At 43.3% G+C, this 17382-nt stretch overlaps 1 protein-coding gene and 1 long non-coding RNA gene across 6 annotated transcripts in view; both read right to left on the reverse strand.

Moving 5' to 3' along the window:
- NPAS2 (neuronal PAS domain protein 2) overlaps positions 1 to 17382 on the reverse strand; it is a 99190-nt gene that overhangs the window by 39891 nt on the left and 41917 nt on the right. For 4 of the 5 annotated variants that reach the window (XM_084526785.1, XM_084526783.1, XM_084526787.1 and 1 more), the window contains 3 exons: positions 11090 to 11143; positions 6222 to 6370; positions 2921 to 3012 (listed from right to left, as the gene is read on the reverse strand). In XM_084526785.1, the coding sequence (XP_084382911.1) occupies positions 2921 to 3012; positions 6222 to 6370; positions 11090 to 11143 (295 nt within the window). The remainder of the gene's footprint in view (positions 1 to 2920; positions 3013 to 6221; positions 6371 to 11089; positions 11144 to 17382) is intronic. The other variant, XM_084526784.1, reaches the window with a different exon arrangement.
- LOC311440257 lies at positions 12882 to 13672 on the reverse strand. The gene is made up of 2 exons (XR_014695285.1): positions 13614 to 13672; positions 12882 to 13528 (listed from the first exon to the last, which is right to left on the reverse strand). It is a non-coding gene; the product is annotated as an uncharacterized lncRNA (long non-coding RNA).

Consider the following 17382-nt stretch of genomic DNA (forward strand, 5'->3'; position numbering starts at 1 on the left):
TCATGTCTCAGTTTTTAAATTAATCACACATTTTAATAATGCAAAATGACTAAGACTGGATCCCTTGGAAGTTATTAAAATGAACATTTGAGCTCTGTGTAAATATCAAAGGACGATGAAAGGATGCAGCCCTATCTCAAAATGGTAGTTCTCTGCAAAACCCATAAATCTCAGTTTGTATTAATGTAACGTTGTGTATGGCTGGGCTTTCATGTAAGTAAAAGCAATGCAAATGATCAAATAATCCTTAGCCTGCCTTTTAATTGAGTGATTTATTTTAAAGGTCATGGTATTGGATTACTCATTCAAAGAGAAATTCCCCCTTCTGCAGAGCTTCTTCCTTGCTTAGGTCCCACCTTGCGGTAAGCGCTCTCACGCCCAGGACTGCAGTGAGTGACAGCGCTCTGCGCGGCAGTGCTTTCACTTCAAAATTAGTTTCTTCTTTATTCTGAGCCGCAAGGATTTGAGCTAAACCTTGTTCAAAGTTAAATCTAGGTAGATTTCCAGATCTTGAGCTACATCTCACCTACTCTGAGCAGAATCACACTCCCCCCCCCCCAAAAAAAAATAAAATAATAAAAAACCAAAGGCAATATTAGGTGTTCAGAGATGATACCAAAACCTTCCCATTGCACTTAAGGAATCACAGGTGAAGATCCTGGTGCCTTCAGGTGGAGCAGGCCCGTTTCCTTTCTGTTGGTTTACTGGTGGCCCTGGGGTTGGTGTTGACTGCCACAGCTGAGCAGTACAAGCACCATAAGCATGATTGAAGCAGAAGAGGGTTTGGTTATGCTCCAGAGGAAATACCTGTTCCTAAGACAGGTGTATTGCCTGGCTGGGGTGGCATGAAGTTACAAAACCTGCCTGTGAATCCAGGCATCCCTCCAAGCAGGGCCCCAAGTTGATCCTTCTAGCCAAGCCATAGAGCATCTTGCCCCCCCACTGACTTCAATAAGGGAAGGAATTCAGAGAACACTAGAAATGCTAATTGTTTCGTAAAAAAAGGAAAGCACAAAGCCTTGAATAAAGACACAAACATATGTTCATTTTCCCAGAGAATGCTGAGCACCCACAACTATTTAAGTCAATGGGAATCTGCTGGTGCTACAATCCTTTGAAAAGCAGGTCAATAACTTATACCCCAGCAGAAGAGTGTGTGTTTAGCATCTCTGAAAACCCTCCAGCTGCTATAGTTAGTTTTATTTTGTTAATCTAAGTGCACAGGATATGTGTTTTTTTTTTTTTTTCTTTTTTTTTTTTCCTTTAGTATAGTATATTCAAGCTGTTTTCTGAAAAGCATGATAGCTGTTAACCCATAGAAGAGAGCAGTGGTTTCACAAGGCAGCTGGATTGTGCATGTTACTATGGTGAAGGTTTTTCTTTCTTTCTTTTCCTTTTTTTTTTTTTCCTTTTTTTTTTTTTTTCTTTCTTAAATCAAGTCTTTATTTCATATCCAATGCAAATTATACAAAGTGACTCACATCAGAATATTGTGGTAAAATCAAGTTAATGTATGCGTACATAATTTTATTTTTATTTACTTGCAACTAGTCCTTCCAACGCTAAGACGTCAGATCTCTCATCAGAGATTTCACTACTGCAACAGTTGTAGATGGACAAACAGATCCTAGTGCCCACTCCTATACGACCTGATGACAGCCTTTTCATGAAGGAAGAAAACACTGTTTTCTGGAAAGCTGCTGTATTATTACTGTGGTTATATGTGCTTTGATTCTTTTGAATTAACGCTTGAAAAAATCCTTCCCGTTTTTAATAACAGAACAGGAAAAACTTCAAGCAGTCTTGTCCAACTGCTAATAAAATAAGATTAGAGGAAGGGCAAAAAGAAGAAGCAAATAATGAACAGCTGGCTCAACAGGACATCCCAATACCCAATGTTATCATGAAGGGCATGGAAAATCACAGTTGTAAGAAGGTGGCTTATAAGCTAGAAAACCAAAAGCAAGAGTTTTACTCTAAAACTGTGTGGCTGATACAAATGCAATCAAGAGTCAAGACATCTGCTAGTGTCTTGCTTTCTGGGGGAGATGTTTTAATGCAAACTGAAGGAGTGATGTATATCAGGTTCCCGTGCACTGAAATGGGAGTCAGCAGTTGTGGTTGCAGCGTGAGCAATCCCTCAGCCCTGAACCTGTGGGTCTCATCACCACCAAATGCAAAGGCTGAGGAAGGGGGCTCGGCAACCTCTGCCTGGTTTGGATGGGAGATGATCATTGTAGAAGAAGGTTCTGGCTGTTACCAGGAGCGAAAAACACATTTTAGCAGCTCATTTGCATTTCATCTCGAACGTGCATAAACGCCATTGAGTCACCTCCCTTCAAATCACAGCTAGTGTTAAAAGCACCTATGGTGTAATTTAAAGATAATTTAAAACCTATCATTGCAAAATAACCCTGCTCCCTATTAGAATAAAAAGTGTTTGATAAGGGCCTGGAAATTCATTACAGTGGTAGTATTAACCGCATCAAGCCAGCAGGAGCTGTCAGTTTTTATCTGGTTGTACAGCACCTAGCACTAAAGGGACGTGACACCGCTGCTTTTTAGGTGCTACTCTTGCATAAATATTAGGCAATAATAATGCATTACGAGAACAGGGGAAAAACTGCCGCCTGCCCTTTCCCTCACCTCTAGTTGTAAAGAACAAAATGTAAAGTGTGCTTTGAATCCCCTTTCTGGATTGCATTTCTTGGAGCCCCATCTGCACCTCTGCAGGCCGCGGCAGCACGGTGCAATGGCGCTGCTGGTACCAGGGTGAAAACCAACATCACACACCAGCTCCAACGCCTGGCTTTGCCTGATGGTCAAACACTGATAACTGAAGCTTGCCCTCTTGGAACTGCCAACCACGCTTTGTTCCACAATGGCTTGACAAAATTAGTGAAGCTACACGCATGCTCACCTCCAACATCAGCTGGGTGAATTCTTCGTTGCTGAGGAATGAAGGCTTCCAGTCCTGTTGAATTTCAGAAATCTCCGTCTGTGCCGAGACTTCTAGACAAATAAAACACTTCATTTAAAAAAAAAAAAAAATCAAAGAAAATTGTATCTTGCAAGACTATATGTAAATTGCTGAAAAGATAGAAATCTCCTCTATATTCAAAAATTGTAGTTTTCGAGCACGGGTTTTGCATACAGAGTGAGAGAATAATGACTGTCTAAGCTGGGCCCAAATCTGGAGCTTTTTCCTCTGTTTTTATTCAACTCAGCTTGAACTGACTTCTGTGGGAGCTTGTACTCACCTAGCCATTGGCCTCTATCAGCATTATTTAGGGATTGATAAAAAGATCAAAAAACAGTTTGCAGAAAAGATCAAAACTGTTTGCAGAAAATGAAAATTAAGACAAGGATTGGCATATGCCAAATTGGTATTTACAATTTGATTTTTCCAGATTAGGATGCCAGAGAGCTAGAGTTCAGTCTGCAGCTACTGTACCAAATGAGAAGCAGCAGGTAACCTCTTTCAGAGAAACCCCAGAGCTTCATAACCCCATACAGCAAATGAATTTTTCCATTCTCCAAAACACAAGCGATACCTGGATGTTGGCACCAGCCTTGCATGGTGCATGGAGAAGGGATGGATCAGCAGTGTCTCATCCCAAATCCCGTCTGATGGGGGTCTCCTGTACTCATGCCCTCATGGGCATCCTCTGTGTCCTCCATGAGCTCACGGAGGATGCCCATGAGGATGACCCAGCTGTTGGCCAAGCCTGGCCAGCAGCAGCCAGTGGACACCTGGAGCCTGAGAGCTTTCCATGGAGGAGTGTGGGCACGCTGGCATGACACATCATGTGTTTGCAGTGAAACCTGGCACCATACCAGGGAGAGCTGGGTGTACTGTGGCAAGCCGTTTCCTCCAAAACATGGTGACTTGTGTTAGCTTTACCCGAGCAAGGCATTACCAGACTTGTCAGACGATGTTATGGGGGCAGATCTTATAATTTAGGGAGGTTGGCACGGGTTTTATTCACTGCTCACTCTGCTTCTCTAAAAGTGCTTCCTCATTCAGCACTGTAGGGAAGGGATGCTGAGAGCAGCCTGTCTTCTCCTTTCAGTGCCGCCTGCTAATTAATCCTATTGATTAACACTTACAGAGCGTGTAATACCCAATGCTCCCTATTCTGAGCACACAGGCAAACTGGCCGGAGAAACGAAAGTGGCTCAATGATATTAAAGACGGTAAATTTATAACAGTGCCTGTGCATGTCATCTCCTAGAAATAAACGAAAGCCTTCGTCTGAGCTTTCTGAGTGGAGACGCAGCTTGTTCAGCTCGCTTTCTGCACTGCTGGGGGCTGTCACGGGTAGCACAGCAGCTCAGCACTGCTGGGATGGTCTTACAGGGAGATTTCAAAACCAGGCGAAGGAAAAAGAGCCATCAGCCCCAGTCAGATTTTTATTATGTAGTCTCAAAATAGAGGCTGCTTTCGGCAGGGCCATAGCTTGGAAAAGCTGATATACACAAAACATCAACTGCTGGAAGAATTACTGGAGATTTGGGAGATTCTGTGGATTATGAAGAAAGAGACTGTTTACAAAACAAAACTAAAAATTGACCCATTCCTCTGTTATAACTAAAATCTTGGTTTAGCCTACTAAGTGAAAGGGAAATATGATTGAATAAACCAGATCCAAACTATGCTGCAGATAATCAACTTTAAACTGTTATGCTTTGTATTATATTGTGTGACTACTAATCTAGTTTAAAAATAGACAACATTTACTGTTTTTAGCAAGTGCACAAAACCGGTCTTAGTTTGACCCAGTTGCTGTGGCAGGATTTGTGACTGTTAGATTTCTTTTACCTAGTTGTTCTAGAAGTGAAGTGCCTTTTGGCGTAAATTATTTGGGCTATCAGCTGCACTTGTCTACAATGTTTCAAGCCCTGTGAGATTGTTCTTTGCCTGGCTCTTATAATTGAACATATTCACATTTTCCTTTACTCTGCCCTGGGCAGCTAAAAAAAAAAAGATATGTTATTACTGTCACTTTTTAATAGGTATATACAATTATCAAACTTTGAGATGTCCTAGTCATGCCCTCCCCTATAAAATCACCTAGTCTATGGCAAAAATAAAATCATTTAGAGAGAAACTTTGCTCTAACAACAGAATCACTATAATTATTTCCTCAGTAAGTCTGACATTTGCGACTCCATTATGTTGGGAGTCATGATACATGAGTTTTTATGTTCTTTTCCATTTCCCCCAGAGCATCTCCAGGGTGGGAGAGGCCGATGAGCAAAGGCAAGCCAGATGATGCTGACAAGAACCTTCTCTTCTTTGAGGGGCCAGGAACATTCCCCATAGTCACTGGTTGAAGCTTCATCCTCTTCCTCAAGGGAGCAGAGCAAGAGGGCCCCATTTTAAACCAGAGCTCTGATTTATAGGGAAGAAGCACTTCAGCTGTTTATTTTATTATTATTATTATTTATTTTTTTTTGCTGCTGGAGGATGTCCATGCATCAGGAAACCTGCTGCGTGTGCTCCTCATAGTGACTGGAAACTAAAACAAAGGGACTAGAGCAGCAGGGCCGGAAATGTCCTTTGCGGTGAGGGCACTTTCTAAGACACTTCACTGTCACTGCTGTGTGCATTTTAAAATAAGCTCCTGGTTTTCCAAGGCCAAACTTGACCATTGCAACTGCACACTGAGCAAATGTGCCATAGCTTTCTGCTTGGGCAAGCCAGGTAAAGCTACCTATGGATGCAATGTGCCAACACCAACTTCAAAAAAATGGGGCTTTTATGGCCTGAATCTTCTGCTCTCTGTGGAAATTGAGTCACAAACAGCCCACTGAGGAGCAGGAGGCTGGTCAGATTGCTTCCTGGCACTTTTCTCTAGAGAAGTTGGGGTGAATGCTTTGTTTTGTTCAATATGGCCATTTTCAAGGAAGGGAATCTCCCCTCTGGCCCCAGATCCCTCTTGCTCAAAGCATCTCTCTTCTTCACATATGCTGCCTCAGTTCCTGACGTTTGTCTCCTCCCCTAGCAGGTTGAGAGCCATTCTCAACTAACGAGCAGCTGAAGAGATGGATTTGGGCAGCACTGTGCCTGCAAATTATCTTTTTAGAAGCTATGAGATAGAAAAAAATATACCTTACATTGGCACTTTTAGGCCCCTTGAGCCATTTTGATAATCACTGAAGGAAACAATATTGTAATGCCGTTTGGCAAGCGCGTGACGAGCTGCAGTAACTCTTACCATTGTGTTTCTGCAGAAAGCCAATGACTTTTTCCAGCACAGTAGTTTTGTCCATTTTGCGGGTGTTGCCTGGAAGCATGGAGCTGAGCTCTTTGATGAGAACATTGAACTGATCACGCCTCTTCTTCTCAGACTTGTTACGCGAAGCCCTGTAGACAGGGGAAAAAAAAAAAAAAAGATGAGCAGAGAGAGAAGAAAAATCCTCATGCATGTCCTTTTTGCAATGTATACACATGGAAATTAGCTTGCTGCGTGCCTCACCATGTGAAGATCTGTGCTGGCCTTTAGCAAAGCTGTAGAGACAAGTAGGAGGCAACGATTCTCACCTCCTGCTCTTGTCTCTATACCCCTTTTAGAGCCCATCAGGGAGATGCTCACCCTTCTGTGCTTCTTCTGGGTGCTGTTTGGACAAGCCTATCAGGTCAGCATTAGGCCTGCGGGTGAAGGAGCTCTGTCTGTCTCCTGGGCACACACAGCATCTTGAAAGTCCACACAAAACAAGAGGAAACGGGGCTTTTCCAACACTATCAGTTGGGCAAACCATTCATAAAGAAGAGTGGGGACTGATTAAACTATGGGGCATAGCCATCTGTGGAGTTTTAAGAGGAGAGAGAGACCCCAGTCCTTCAGCTCAGCCACTGCACTGGAATGGGGTCCAGCTAGGACAACCTGCCTGCTTTGCACAGCTCCTCTGGTTACCTCTAAGTTGGCATACGGAGAGACATGGGGCTGTTGCCTCCTAGTCATTCAGATCAAGGACCTTAGCAGCTGCCATCTGGTTCATGTGCCACCTAGCTCAGTCTCCAAGGTCGTGAGGGCAAGGATGTGTCCCCAGATCTGGGGGCTCTGAAGTGCTAGCAGGGGTCCCCTTGCCCATAATGTCTGCATGGCACTGGGCAAATTGCTTACGGTCATGGTGGCCCAACTCCTCAGGTGTAAAATGGGGGCTCTGCAGCTTTCTCTGCCAGTCCTGACTGCTTTGGTTGCTGACTCCTCTGAGAAAGCCTACTTCTGCTGCTGTATTTCAAGAGCTCATAGAAAGAAAGGACCTGACTTCATCTGGGGTGTTTTGGCACCTTCAAAATATTATCATTAAGCTGTTGGTCATCTTTTCAGCTTATGCACTTTTTAATTATTATTTCTTTTTATTTTTTCTTTTTAAATATACATGCATATCAAGCTATACACAAGGGAAGGTTTCTGAATGGTCCCTACGAATACAACGATCCCTCTGTGTGGAGGGTATCTCCTGGACTTCTGTAGCCATGTGAAAATAGAAATAAATACGACCCAGAAGGTTTGTTTGTTCTTCTGAAAGGTCCTCAAGCAGACAATATTTGCTTTGCTAGTTACATAAAGATCTAAAAATCTGGTTACATGTAGGCAGGAAAGAAAAGCCAAGAGGTCAGTTCTCCTTCTGAGTGTCTCGGTCCCAGTTAAATCTGCTATACCTTGTAAGGAGCTCTGCACACATGCTGGTGAAAATCAGAGCAGAATTTAGCCCGGCATTTACGTCCCCCTGAGGACCAGTATGGCAATAAACATTTTCAGCAGAGAAATCACTGCAGAGGCTTCTGGATGTTACTACTGACAGAGGGGTAATTTTTGTTTGTCTTGCTCTCAACCCTGAACACACTTGGAGATGCACTGGATAGAAGCCAATGCTTGATTATTTTACAGCATGGAACACAAGAGATTGGGTGGATGCTGCCTGACTGATTCCAGCCTGCTCTTATTACAGCGCAAAAGGCTGTCAGAACAAGATGTGAAAAGCTCCATCCTTATCCTATTTCTGTACAGTTCAAGGGGACTTAAAGAACATCAACATTTTGCTTCCTCATAATTCAATCCTCAGTTCATTTTAAGCTCAAAGGGTCTTGATCCTCCTGAAAATAAAATAAAGCACCAACCATCTATAGGGAAAGGGTTGCTTTGCCAAAATATAAAGATGCCTTGACAGAAATATAAAGTATCTATTTTTAACACTTGACTTTTTATTCACAAAGGAAATAAAAAACCTGCTCTAGTGGAAATAACTCTACCAAGATCTGAATCGATGATCACAGTTAAATCTAAAAAAGAGAAAAAACCCACAATTAGGTCATCTAAACTATCCCTGAACAGTTGTAAATGCTTTTGTTCAGTCCAGTTGTAAATGTCTTAAATAATGCAGTTTTCATCACTTCCCTTGGAAGATTATTCCCTCGCCTTGTTTACTTCACTGCTAGGGCATATCATTTACAGTAAGCCAAAACAGTTTGTGTCTTAATTCCATACTGTTTGTCCCAGTTCTCCTCCCTCTTCGCTACTCCGAAAAAATGTATGGCATATCCAAGGGGAAGAAGGAGACACGGTATGAATAAAATCTGGATTTTTAGTGAATACAGCTAAAGGCAATGCAGGACAGCTTGAATTCAGAAAGATCAAAACCACCAATTTAAAACGTGTTCTCAATAGCCATTTTTATTCTTGTATACTTGCTGCTTATTGTCTTAAAGAGAGGCTGATACTTGTTGACCAGTAGCTGTTGCACTGCGCTGATTTACAATGAAATGTGACTTTACATTAAATTTCACATCCCTCTTTGCTGTCCAGTGCATTATATAATTAGAAATAGAATAGAATAGAATAGAATAGAATAGAATAGAATAGAATAGAATAGAATAGAATAGAATAGAATAGAATAGAATAGAAAAGATGTTCTATACATCTTGAAGAGGTCCTCAATGTTGCCAAATTTGGTGCCACTGTATCCACATTTTAGTGTTTGGAATGAGGTTAGGTAGTGCCTTAGGGAGTCAGAGCAGAGCTCAAAATAACCGGTATCCTGAAGGAAGAGCTGTGCAGCTCAGCCAAATAAGAAACACTTGGCCCAGAGGTGAGAGTACAGATGCATGTCCTCGAGGGAGGATGGCCACTCTTCTCAGCATGGGCGGGATGTCTGGATGGTACAGATTGTATGTGCCTAAGAAATCGAAGCTGATAGCAAATGGGGGGAGCTACTCACACTTCTCACTTGAGACACCCAGCTCCTGGCCTGGATCCACCCTCAGTGAGTTATGTCAAGGAAATTCCAGTCTCACCTACTTTTTACTCAAGAAATGGAGGAAGAGAGCAATTTTCCTTGCTTTTTTTTTTTTTTTTTTTTTTTTTTTTTTTTTTTTTGCCCCCTCTTATCTTTTCCACTTAGAGGGACCTGTTCCTCATGCTGAATAGAATAAAACAAAGATGCTCTTCCTCCTACAGTGCAGAAGAAATCAGAGCTCTCAGTTTTCAGAGCACAACAGCAGCATGTTCAGCCAGTGGCTTCTCCCATGTTTGACTTTCTCTAAAGCTTTGGAAGAAAACATTGTAGCTTTTAAATGAATCTTAGCGGTTCTAGTATACTGTAGTAACTTTAGACTGTGGTGAAGCCTCTCATGATTTTAAATGTAATTTCCAATTTAGATTTATTTCTAAATACCAAAGTGTACTTAAATTATTGTCTAAAGAAGTGATTTCCCTTTTACATATTAAAAGGTATAAATTTTTTTATTCTACCTTGGAGGAGACCTGCCCCAGGGCATGACAAAAATTCCGTCCTCGAACAAACAGCATGAAAATCACACCAGATGGTGATGACAATTGCCGATCGTGAGGATATGCCTTATCCTATTTTTGTCCTCTCTGTATTCATTTAGCACCTTCTTTCCTCAACAATGCTAATATCTTGAAAACGGGCAGGACTTAAGCGTGCCAAGCAGTGATGGCAGGGGTTGGCTGCCTCCTGCTCACCACCTCCTTGACCCCAGGTGCCTGCACCAGTATCATACACTCCTTGGGGCCCCGTGCACTCTCCATCGGCCACAATCGGCCCGGGAGCATGCACAAATTAGAGGTAGGAGCAAAGGAGAGTGGTTGAGCTTGGTAGTGGTGTGTGCTGACCTATATTGGTGAGAAAAAGCTGCAGGGAGGGAAGAAGCGGAGAAGGAATCAAAGGAGATGAAACTGGATCAACTTGTTGTGCCTGGACTGGAAATACTCTCATTAGGGGGAACCAAGGGAAAAAATGCATGCAGCTGACAGCTCCCTCTTAAGCAATTAAACCGTGGGCCGCAGTATTGATAATGCTTCCAGAAAAAAATAAAATTGAAAAAAAAATCAACAACCACAAATGCTTCCAAACAGCTTTAGTGACACTGCAGATGCCAGCCAGATTGGACAGTTATTAGCGTTTGATTGCCACGGTTCTTCTGCCTTGAAGCACACCCTTCCCCTGCCCACAAAGCGCTCACAACAATTTCCTGCCCACGGATCAGCTGGGACTTTATCCTGGAGTGAAGAAGAGATGTGAATAAATGTTTCTGCCACTTTCCGGCTGACACAGCACTTTGAAAGGTTTTTATCTGTCAGGAAGGTAACTTCTGGGTGTTTCCATCACTGTTAGATAAGCATTGCTGAATAAGTGACCAACACATTATATAAAAAAACCCACATTTTTAAAGTTACTTGTCTATTGCAAGATGTTTCTTATAAAAAACAACCAAAACCAACACACATTTCATACACTCTGGGAGCTAGGATGATGTGCTATAGCAGCAGGAGTATGTTGTTGGTTCTTCAATCCTCGTGGTCTGCAGTACTGTGAAAAAAACGATCAATGCCTCTGCTTTTTTGACAATTTCTGCAGGAAACATTGCTAAGTTATTTTCCTCTTACAGGGTAGCCAGGAATAGGAATCTGTGATATGGCAGTTTTTCAAGTTGCGCTTGGCTTTCTTTTCCTCTCTCTTTTTGATTAATTGATTACGGATAAAACAGCTTCTGCAGCAACAAACACTATTAAGCTCGCCGTGAGTTAAGCAGAGTTATAAAAGAAGAAGTGCTCACCTCTTTGCCCTGTCTTTCTCATCTTCATCCATTAGATTGTCTAAGCAGTTTTTTCTGTTGAAGGAATGCAAGAATCATTATGAATCGTCATGTTGTTAGCTCTACTTGCAGGTTAATCTCAGTCATGCTATTTCATTCTAATAACAGAGTGATGATATCCAGGTCAGATAAATGTGTCAGCAGTGCTCTGTGCCACAGTCCTTGATTTTAAGGAACATCCATCGCAGATAACATTATTCCTCAGCATCACGCTAGCTGTAGGGGCTGCAGCCAGGGATGAAGGCTCCCAGGCACAACACTGTGAGCCAGCACAGTACAAAAACAGACATTTCTTGGGGGATTTTCAGTGTCAAGGTTACTTTCTGCCAGCTTGCAGGCCAGATGAACCCCAGGGTGTGAGCAAGTTGAGGAGGCATTTTCAGCCCTCCCACGTTCCCCAAAAATGGACGGGCTGGACTGGTACAGAGCCCGGGGAAGCCGAGCAGACCTGGTGCCCTGAGGAGGAGGAGGAGGAGGTTGCACGCTTCCTCCAGCCCCTCACCACATCTCACACCTCTGCCACAGCACAGGAGCTGCAATCCTGCCACATCCCACACAAATATTTTCCGAATGGGCACCACAACGCTGCTGTGAGCCCCGGGTATGGTCAAAGTGTCATCTCCAAAGTGATGGTATAACAACATGCCATGATAATGCTCGTTTTCAACAACCAGCTTTTCATTTAATGTTTCCTCAAAATGTAGGACATGAAGAAAATTGAAGGGGGGAGGAGGGAAGTTAATTGCTGTGCATTATTTAAGTCCATGGTATTTTCCACATATGAGTCACACAGGAATTTGCCTGTTTAAGGAACATTTTATTAAAAAACAGGAGTGAAAAGTTATCAATGCTAAGAACAGTGGATAAATTCCCTCCTTCTGTCAGTGGCTCTTTTACAGTCATATTCCACCTGCTTATTACTCAACAGTTAGCTAAGAACATGCAACTACCCTGTAATTTTTTATCAAATATAAGAGGAATGAAAAATTAAAGCTACAGGTCAGTGATTGGAGGGTAAAGCTAGTGCTTCACAGGATTCAACGTGTTGATGGAGGAGCATAAATAGAAAATAAGAAGGCTGAAGGACTGGCAAATTTAAATTGCTGAATTCTGTTATACAGAACAAAATAAAAAATAATACCGTGTATATATTTTTTCAGATACTTCTTTGATTTGAAAACAGGCAAGTCAGCCATATTGAAATCTATATTTTAGACTAGGAATGTGTATAGACACAGTTAAATTTGTAATAAAAATCCACTCTCATTTTACAAATACTATAGGTGATTATTCCCCCAGCCCAAGAACTGGGCTGATAGCCCAACAAGTGAGTTTTCAAATAATTCAGGAAAAAGTGTAATGACAAAATTCAGTGTTTTTTATTGCTGTTTGCTCACTTATTGGAACTGAAATGTCCTGCTATGTTATTTGAGAGTAATGAAAGCATCACTATTATGGCAAGGCTTGGCATTTAGGATTTTGTTATCTTTCTTTGCTAGAGCTCAAAACTCCCCATAACATGCACTCCTGTTGAATGTAGGATACGACATGTGAGGTGGGGCGGCGTCAGCAGAGGACGCCGCTTTCTGTGAATCACTGAAGATCTTCCTCTGAGGCTCTTCTATTTGCAACAGATTCCCAGCAGAAAGCAGGAATACGGGGACCAGAGCTCTGGGTGGCTCTGAGTAGGGTTGGGGGCAGATGGGGCACTCGGGAGAGATGCTGCTCAGCCCCATCTGTTTCCACCAGGCATGACAGACCTATGGGAAGAGGCTTCCTGCAGCTGCACTCCACAAACTGTCAAGGAATTGCACTGCGGGGAAGCCTCTATCCTTACCAGGGAGCAACAGGTCTAGCTGGTCTGTTCTGCCAGGGATTTGGCTAGATCTATACAGCAATGCGTGGCCGGCTTCCAGTAAACAAGGTTTCTCTCTGACTGACATGAAGTTCTGGACCTGCTGTGCTGTTGCTAGTGTTAGACAATATCTAATTGTCATTTCGCTTCTGTTTGCTCACACGGCAAAATCTCCAGAGCATTGTAAGCATCGCTATCAGTGTTTGCCAGTACATATGTACCATATGAAATTAAAACTGCTCTCAATAAAATGGATCCGGCAGAATGTACAACTGCTGCTAACCAGTGCTGTCACACCTCTCCTGAGCCTGATAAGATGCTGGCTAACACCAGGAGGAGGAACCCATGCCATAGGGCTCAGGAATGCGCTTTGGGCAGCCTGCTTGCTTCACATTATCCTCCCAGTCCTGGAGCCAGCAGGGTCCCAAGTGGCAAACTGGGAATCTCCTCTTTCATCCCTGTCAGTGCCTGGCTGAGGAGGCAGTGCAGGCTCCCTGCAGTGACGGAGGAGGCAGCGAATTCCAGGGCTCGCTGCCATGCTTCCCCTGCAAAGGCATGACATAAAAAACAAGTAGCACCAGGATTTCATAAAACAGTCCTTTCATGCGAACAGAGAATTGGAAAACCTACGGGTAATGGCACTACACGATCTAACTCCTGCCAACAGAGTGTTTAACAGTGGCATTTATGTTTGGGGCTTCATCAGTACCATCATTATCAAGGAGCTATCACTCCTGAAGATGGGAAACACCTGGAACAAGGAGGAGAAAGCTCACATGCTCCTACCATGACAGCACTCAGACAAACAGACACACAGAAAGACACACCCACAAGCAGAGCAAACCAAACCAACGGCAAGTTTTTCAGCTGTTGCCTGAAGTGCTCCTCAGACAAGTTCCTACCTTCAAAAGTGCTTAATTTTAAGAAGTGGGAAAGTACAGCATAAGAAGCAAGGCAAGCAATAAAGGCCATCATCACATCTGGGACATCTGGATGGGCTGATGGCTGGGCCCCTTCTGTATAGAAACTTGTATAGAAATACTTTATTTCATATGTTTTCCTTTTTGGGATAGGTTTTCTCTATTTTTCAAGATGAATGCTTCTTCAGCTAGTGGAGAAATGCAGCATTCTGGAAACAAAAGAATGGCTAAAACTCCTAAACCATGTACCCCTGGCTTAGTTATCAGATGGGGAATCACAACACAAACATCTTCCTCCCCCCCCATTCATACTATGAAGAGTTGCTTGGGGAAGGATTAATTCAAGCATGGTGCCAGCTCACTTTGGGGACTCCCCAGAAGAAAGGCTGCATGTGTTTGTTTTGATACAGCCTATTCCCAGTGGACGCAGAACTTGCACTGTAAAATTCTTCTGGCCCCAATCACCTCATGCTGCACTGGAAACATGGCTTTTAGTGAGTTAAACCATCACTCTCCTGTGTTGGGGAGGTTGCTTTCCCTCCTTACTGTCCTACTGCTCAAGAGAATACACCGTAAAATGACTGACACTCAAATGCAAGTAAGCAGCTGTTGATTTCCCAATAAGTTGCCACGTGGCCAGCTAATCTCAGCTCCTGCAAATCAGCCTGACATTTAACAAGAATTTTCAATCACCTTTGTTTAACTCAGCTGAAGGCAATCTCTCTGTTGATGATGACAAAGACAGAGACGTAAATCTCCTTTACAGGCCCTGGGATGTGCCTGGGGAAGCCTGGTGAGCAATCACAGGCATGCACAGCCACACTGCTGTGCTGGCATCACTGCTGGGTCCCCTGCCCGGGATGATGGCTTCAAGGTCTGACTGTGGACACATGGTAGTGTTGTCCCATGGGGGCTACACAGCACTAAAGTGGACTGAAAAGTAGAGTATTTCCCTTCCAACCTGTGCTGGGGGGGCAAAGAGCCCCTAGCACATGGGAAGGAAAGAGAGACAGGCAAGAAGAGGCAATCTAAACATTTTAAATGTCTTGTTCTACATTTCTTTGACATGGATGAAGCCCTCAGACATCCCACCATGAGGGTTATGGTGGGTACACACACAGGAAGGATTTGTATCAAATCAGAATAAATCGAGACATTCACAGGCACATCGAACTTATCTGCACCCCTCCAAATTTATTTTTCAGATGTAAACCTCTGAACTGTTACAAGAACGTGCTAGGGCCCATAGCTAAGTACAGCACAATCCCACCCCTGCCAATCCAAACAAATTTATGAAAATGTAAACAGAATAGCCTTAAGAAAACTTAAGAAAATAATAATAAAAAACCCTCTCTCCTTGTGATATACGTTGCTATTTGAGAAGGAACTGTGCCTTTTGAGAGGGAGAAAGGCAGTCTGCAGTTACAAGAGGTCATGTTATGCTGCAATTGTTACGGGAATCGCTGTTTTTATGAGCGAAGGAGAAATCCAGTAGCATTGTGTCTACCTTTAGAGTTATGATTGCTTTTGTCTGACAGTGTGCAGCTCAGTCTTCATGCCTTCAGTGGTTTACTACATTTTGTTTACACTAGAGAAGAGGTTGTTTATAAGTTTCCCAAAAAGGTACAGGACAGAAAGAAAAAAAGAAGAAAACTTTTTGAGAAAAGATAGGACTTCATGAAACTCATGGGCTTCTCCATTTTTCATACACATTTTCACTGTAGCTTTAGCTGGTGCCTGGCTTAAAGCAAAACAGACATTAAAAAAATAGTCCAAACGTAGACAATGAAAATGATGTAATTTGACAGAAATTAATGCTGTGCTCTTCTGAGCCGGGGTTGGCAGGAGACTGCTCACAGGTAATGCAGCTGAGTGTTACAAGATTATAATGAGAAGTAAAAGCTCATAATGCACTCTGTTTTTATCTATTATATTTTTCCCATTTAGAGGGAAAAGGTATTCCTTTCTGAATGTCAGAAGCATTGCACCTATTTCTGTGAGCTTCCCCCCACTACCCTGGTGGTGGTTAGATTTTGGGGTGTGCAGCACGTGAATCCCTATGGCCATGGCATGACTCACATCTGTTTGAGCCAGGAGTAACACAGCCAATGCCAGCAGCAAAGGATGCAAGGAGGGCAGCTGGGGTGAGCGCAAAGCGCCCTTTATCTCTAGCTTGTGAGCAAGGCGTAAAGTTTGTGCAGAGCCTGACGTCTCTGACAGAGATCAGTACATGCATGCTCGTTATCTTCCTTGTTATGATCGTTACTGAATGGCAAAAGCCACTCAGACTTCACTGAGCAGGCTAAGTGAATCCCTGGGTTCAACCCTGCTCTGCTCTCCCCTCACACGGCTGCAAACAGAAAGGCAAACAAAATTAAACTAACATTAATCAGCAAAGACTGCCATCTGTATAACTCCAAGCATTTCTCTGCGTGCCTGTCCCCTTCCAGCAATGCTAAACAGGATTAGCCTTCCGTGGGCGGATGGGAAAAGTAGGTCAGTTTGGTAACATTGCTGCGTGCGATGAGCGGAGGACGTGATCGTAATGGTCTGCTCGCAGCCCCACTCTCCTGCAGAGTGGGACCTGGGCTCATCACAGGGTACACAGTCCTCAGGAGGGACAGCCTGTTTGCCTGGGGAGGAGGAATGCACCCTTACAGAAGGACAACACATTTATAGAAACGGAGGCTTTGCAAAACATGGACGGTGCATTGGATTTGATGGGTGTGTTTCAACAAGGAAACCAAGGCACGGGGAAGTTAAAGGCTAAATTATTATTAGTTTGGCATATGCATATTTCCCTTTTCTTACAGAACTGTGCAAAGTCAGGCAGTGTGTTACTACCATAAGTGTAGGAAAAAATGGGACATTTTTTAGAAAACCGGGGTGCACAGTCAAATATTTGTCAAAGATTGTGCTCAGGCAAAGTGGCAAAGGATGGTAAATCATCGAGTGGAGGTATTGTCTTTCTATGTTGACTTTATTGGGTGTGTAGGGATGGTGTCAGGAGCCAAAACTCACCTTAACGCTTGCAGGGAACATCGATGGCAACAAGAAGAGCTTGTTTTGCTACACCAGTAGTAAAAGGCTGAACAAGGAAAGACGGCTACAGAACTGGAGTGGTGGGTGGATTAGTGAAAGCAAACAGGTATGTCTGAGGTACCTATCCCTTCTTTGTCCTTGCCTGCACCAGCAAGGTCAGCCAGGCCTCTGTGTTGGAGGCAGGGCCATGGAAGAGCAGAAGGACCAGAAGTGATGAGGGACCTTGAGGGAGCTTGAGGAAATTTGACCCATACAAGTCAGGGGGCCTGGTGGTCACCCTCCACTGGTGCTGGGAGAGCTGGTGGTGTCCTTACTGGGCTGATTTCTCTCATCTTTGAGAAGCTGTGGAGACTGGGAGAGGTCCCTGATGACTGGAGAAAAGCAAATATGCCCATCCTTCAAACAAACAAACACACACTAATGGATTTACCAAGAGT

This window comes from Aythya ferina (genome assembly GCF_964211825.1).
Source record: "Aythya ferina genome assembly, chromosome: 1".
Lineage (NCBI taxonomy): Eukaryota > Metazoa > Chordata > Aves > Anseriformes > Anatidae > Aythya > Aythya ferina.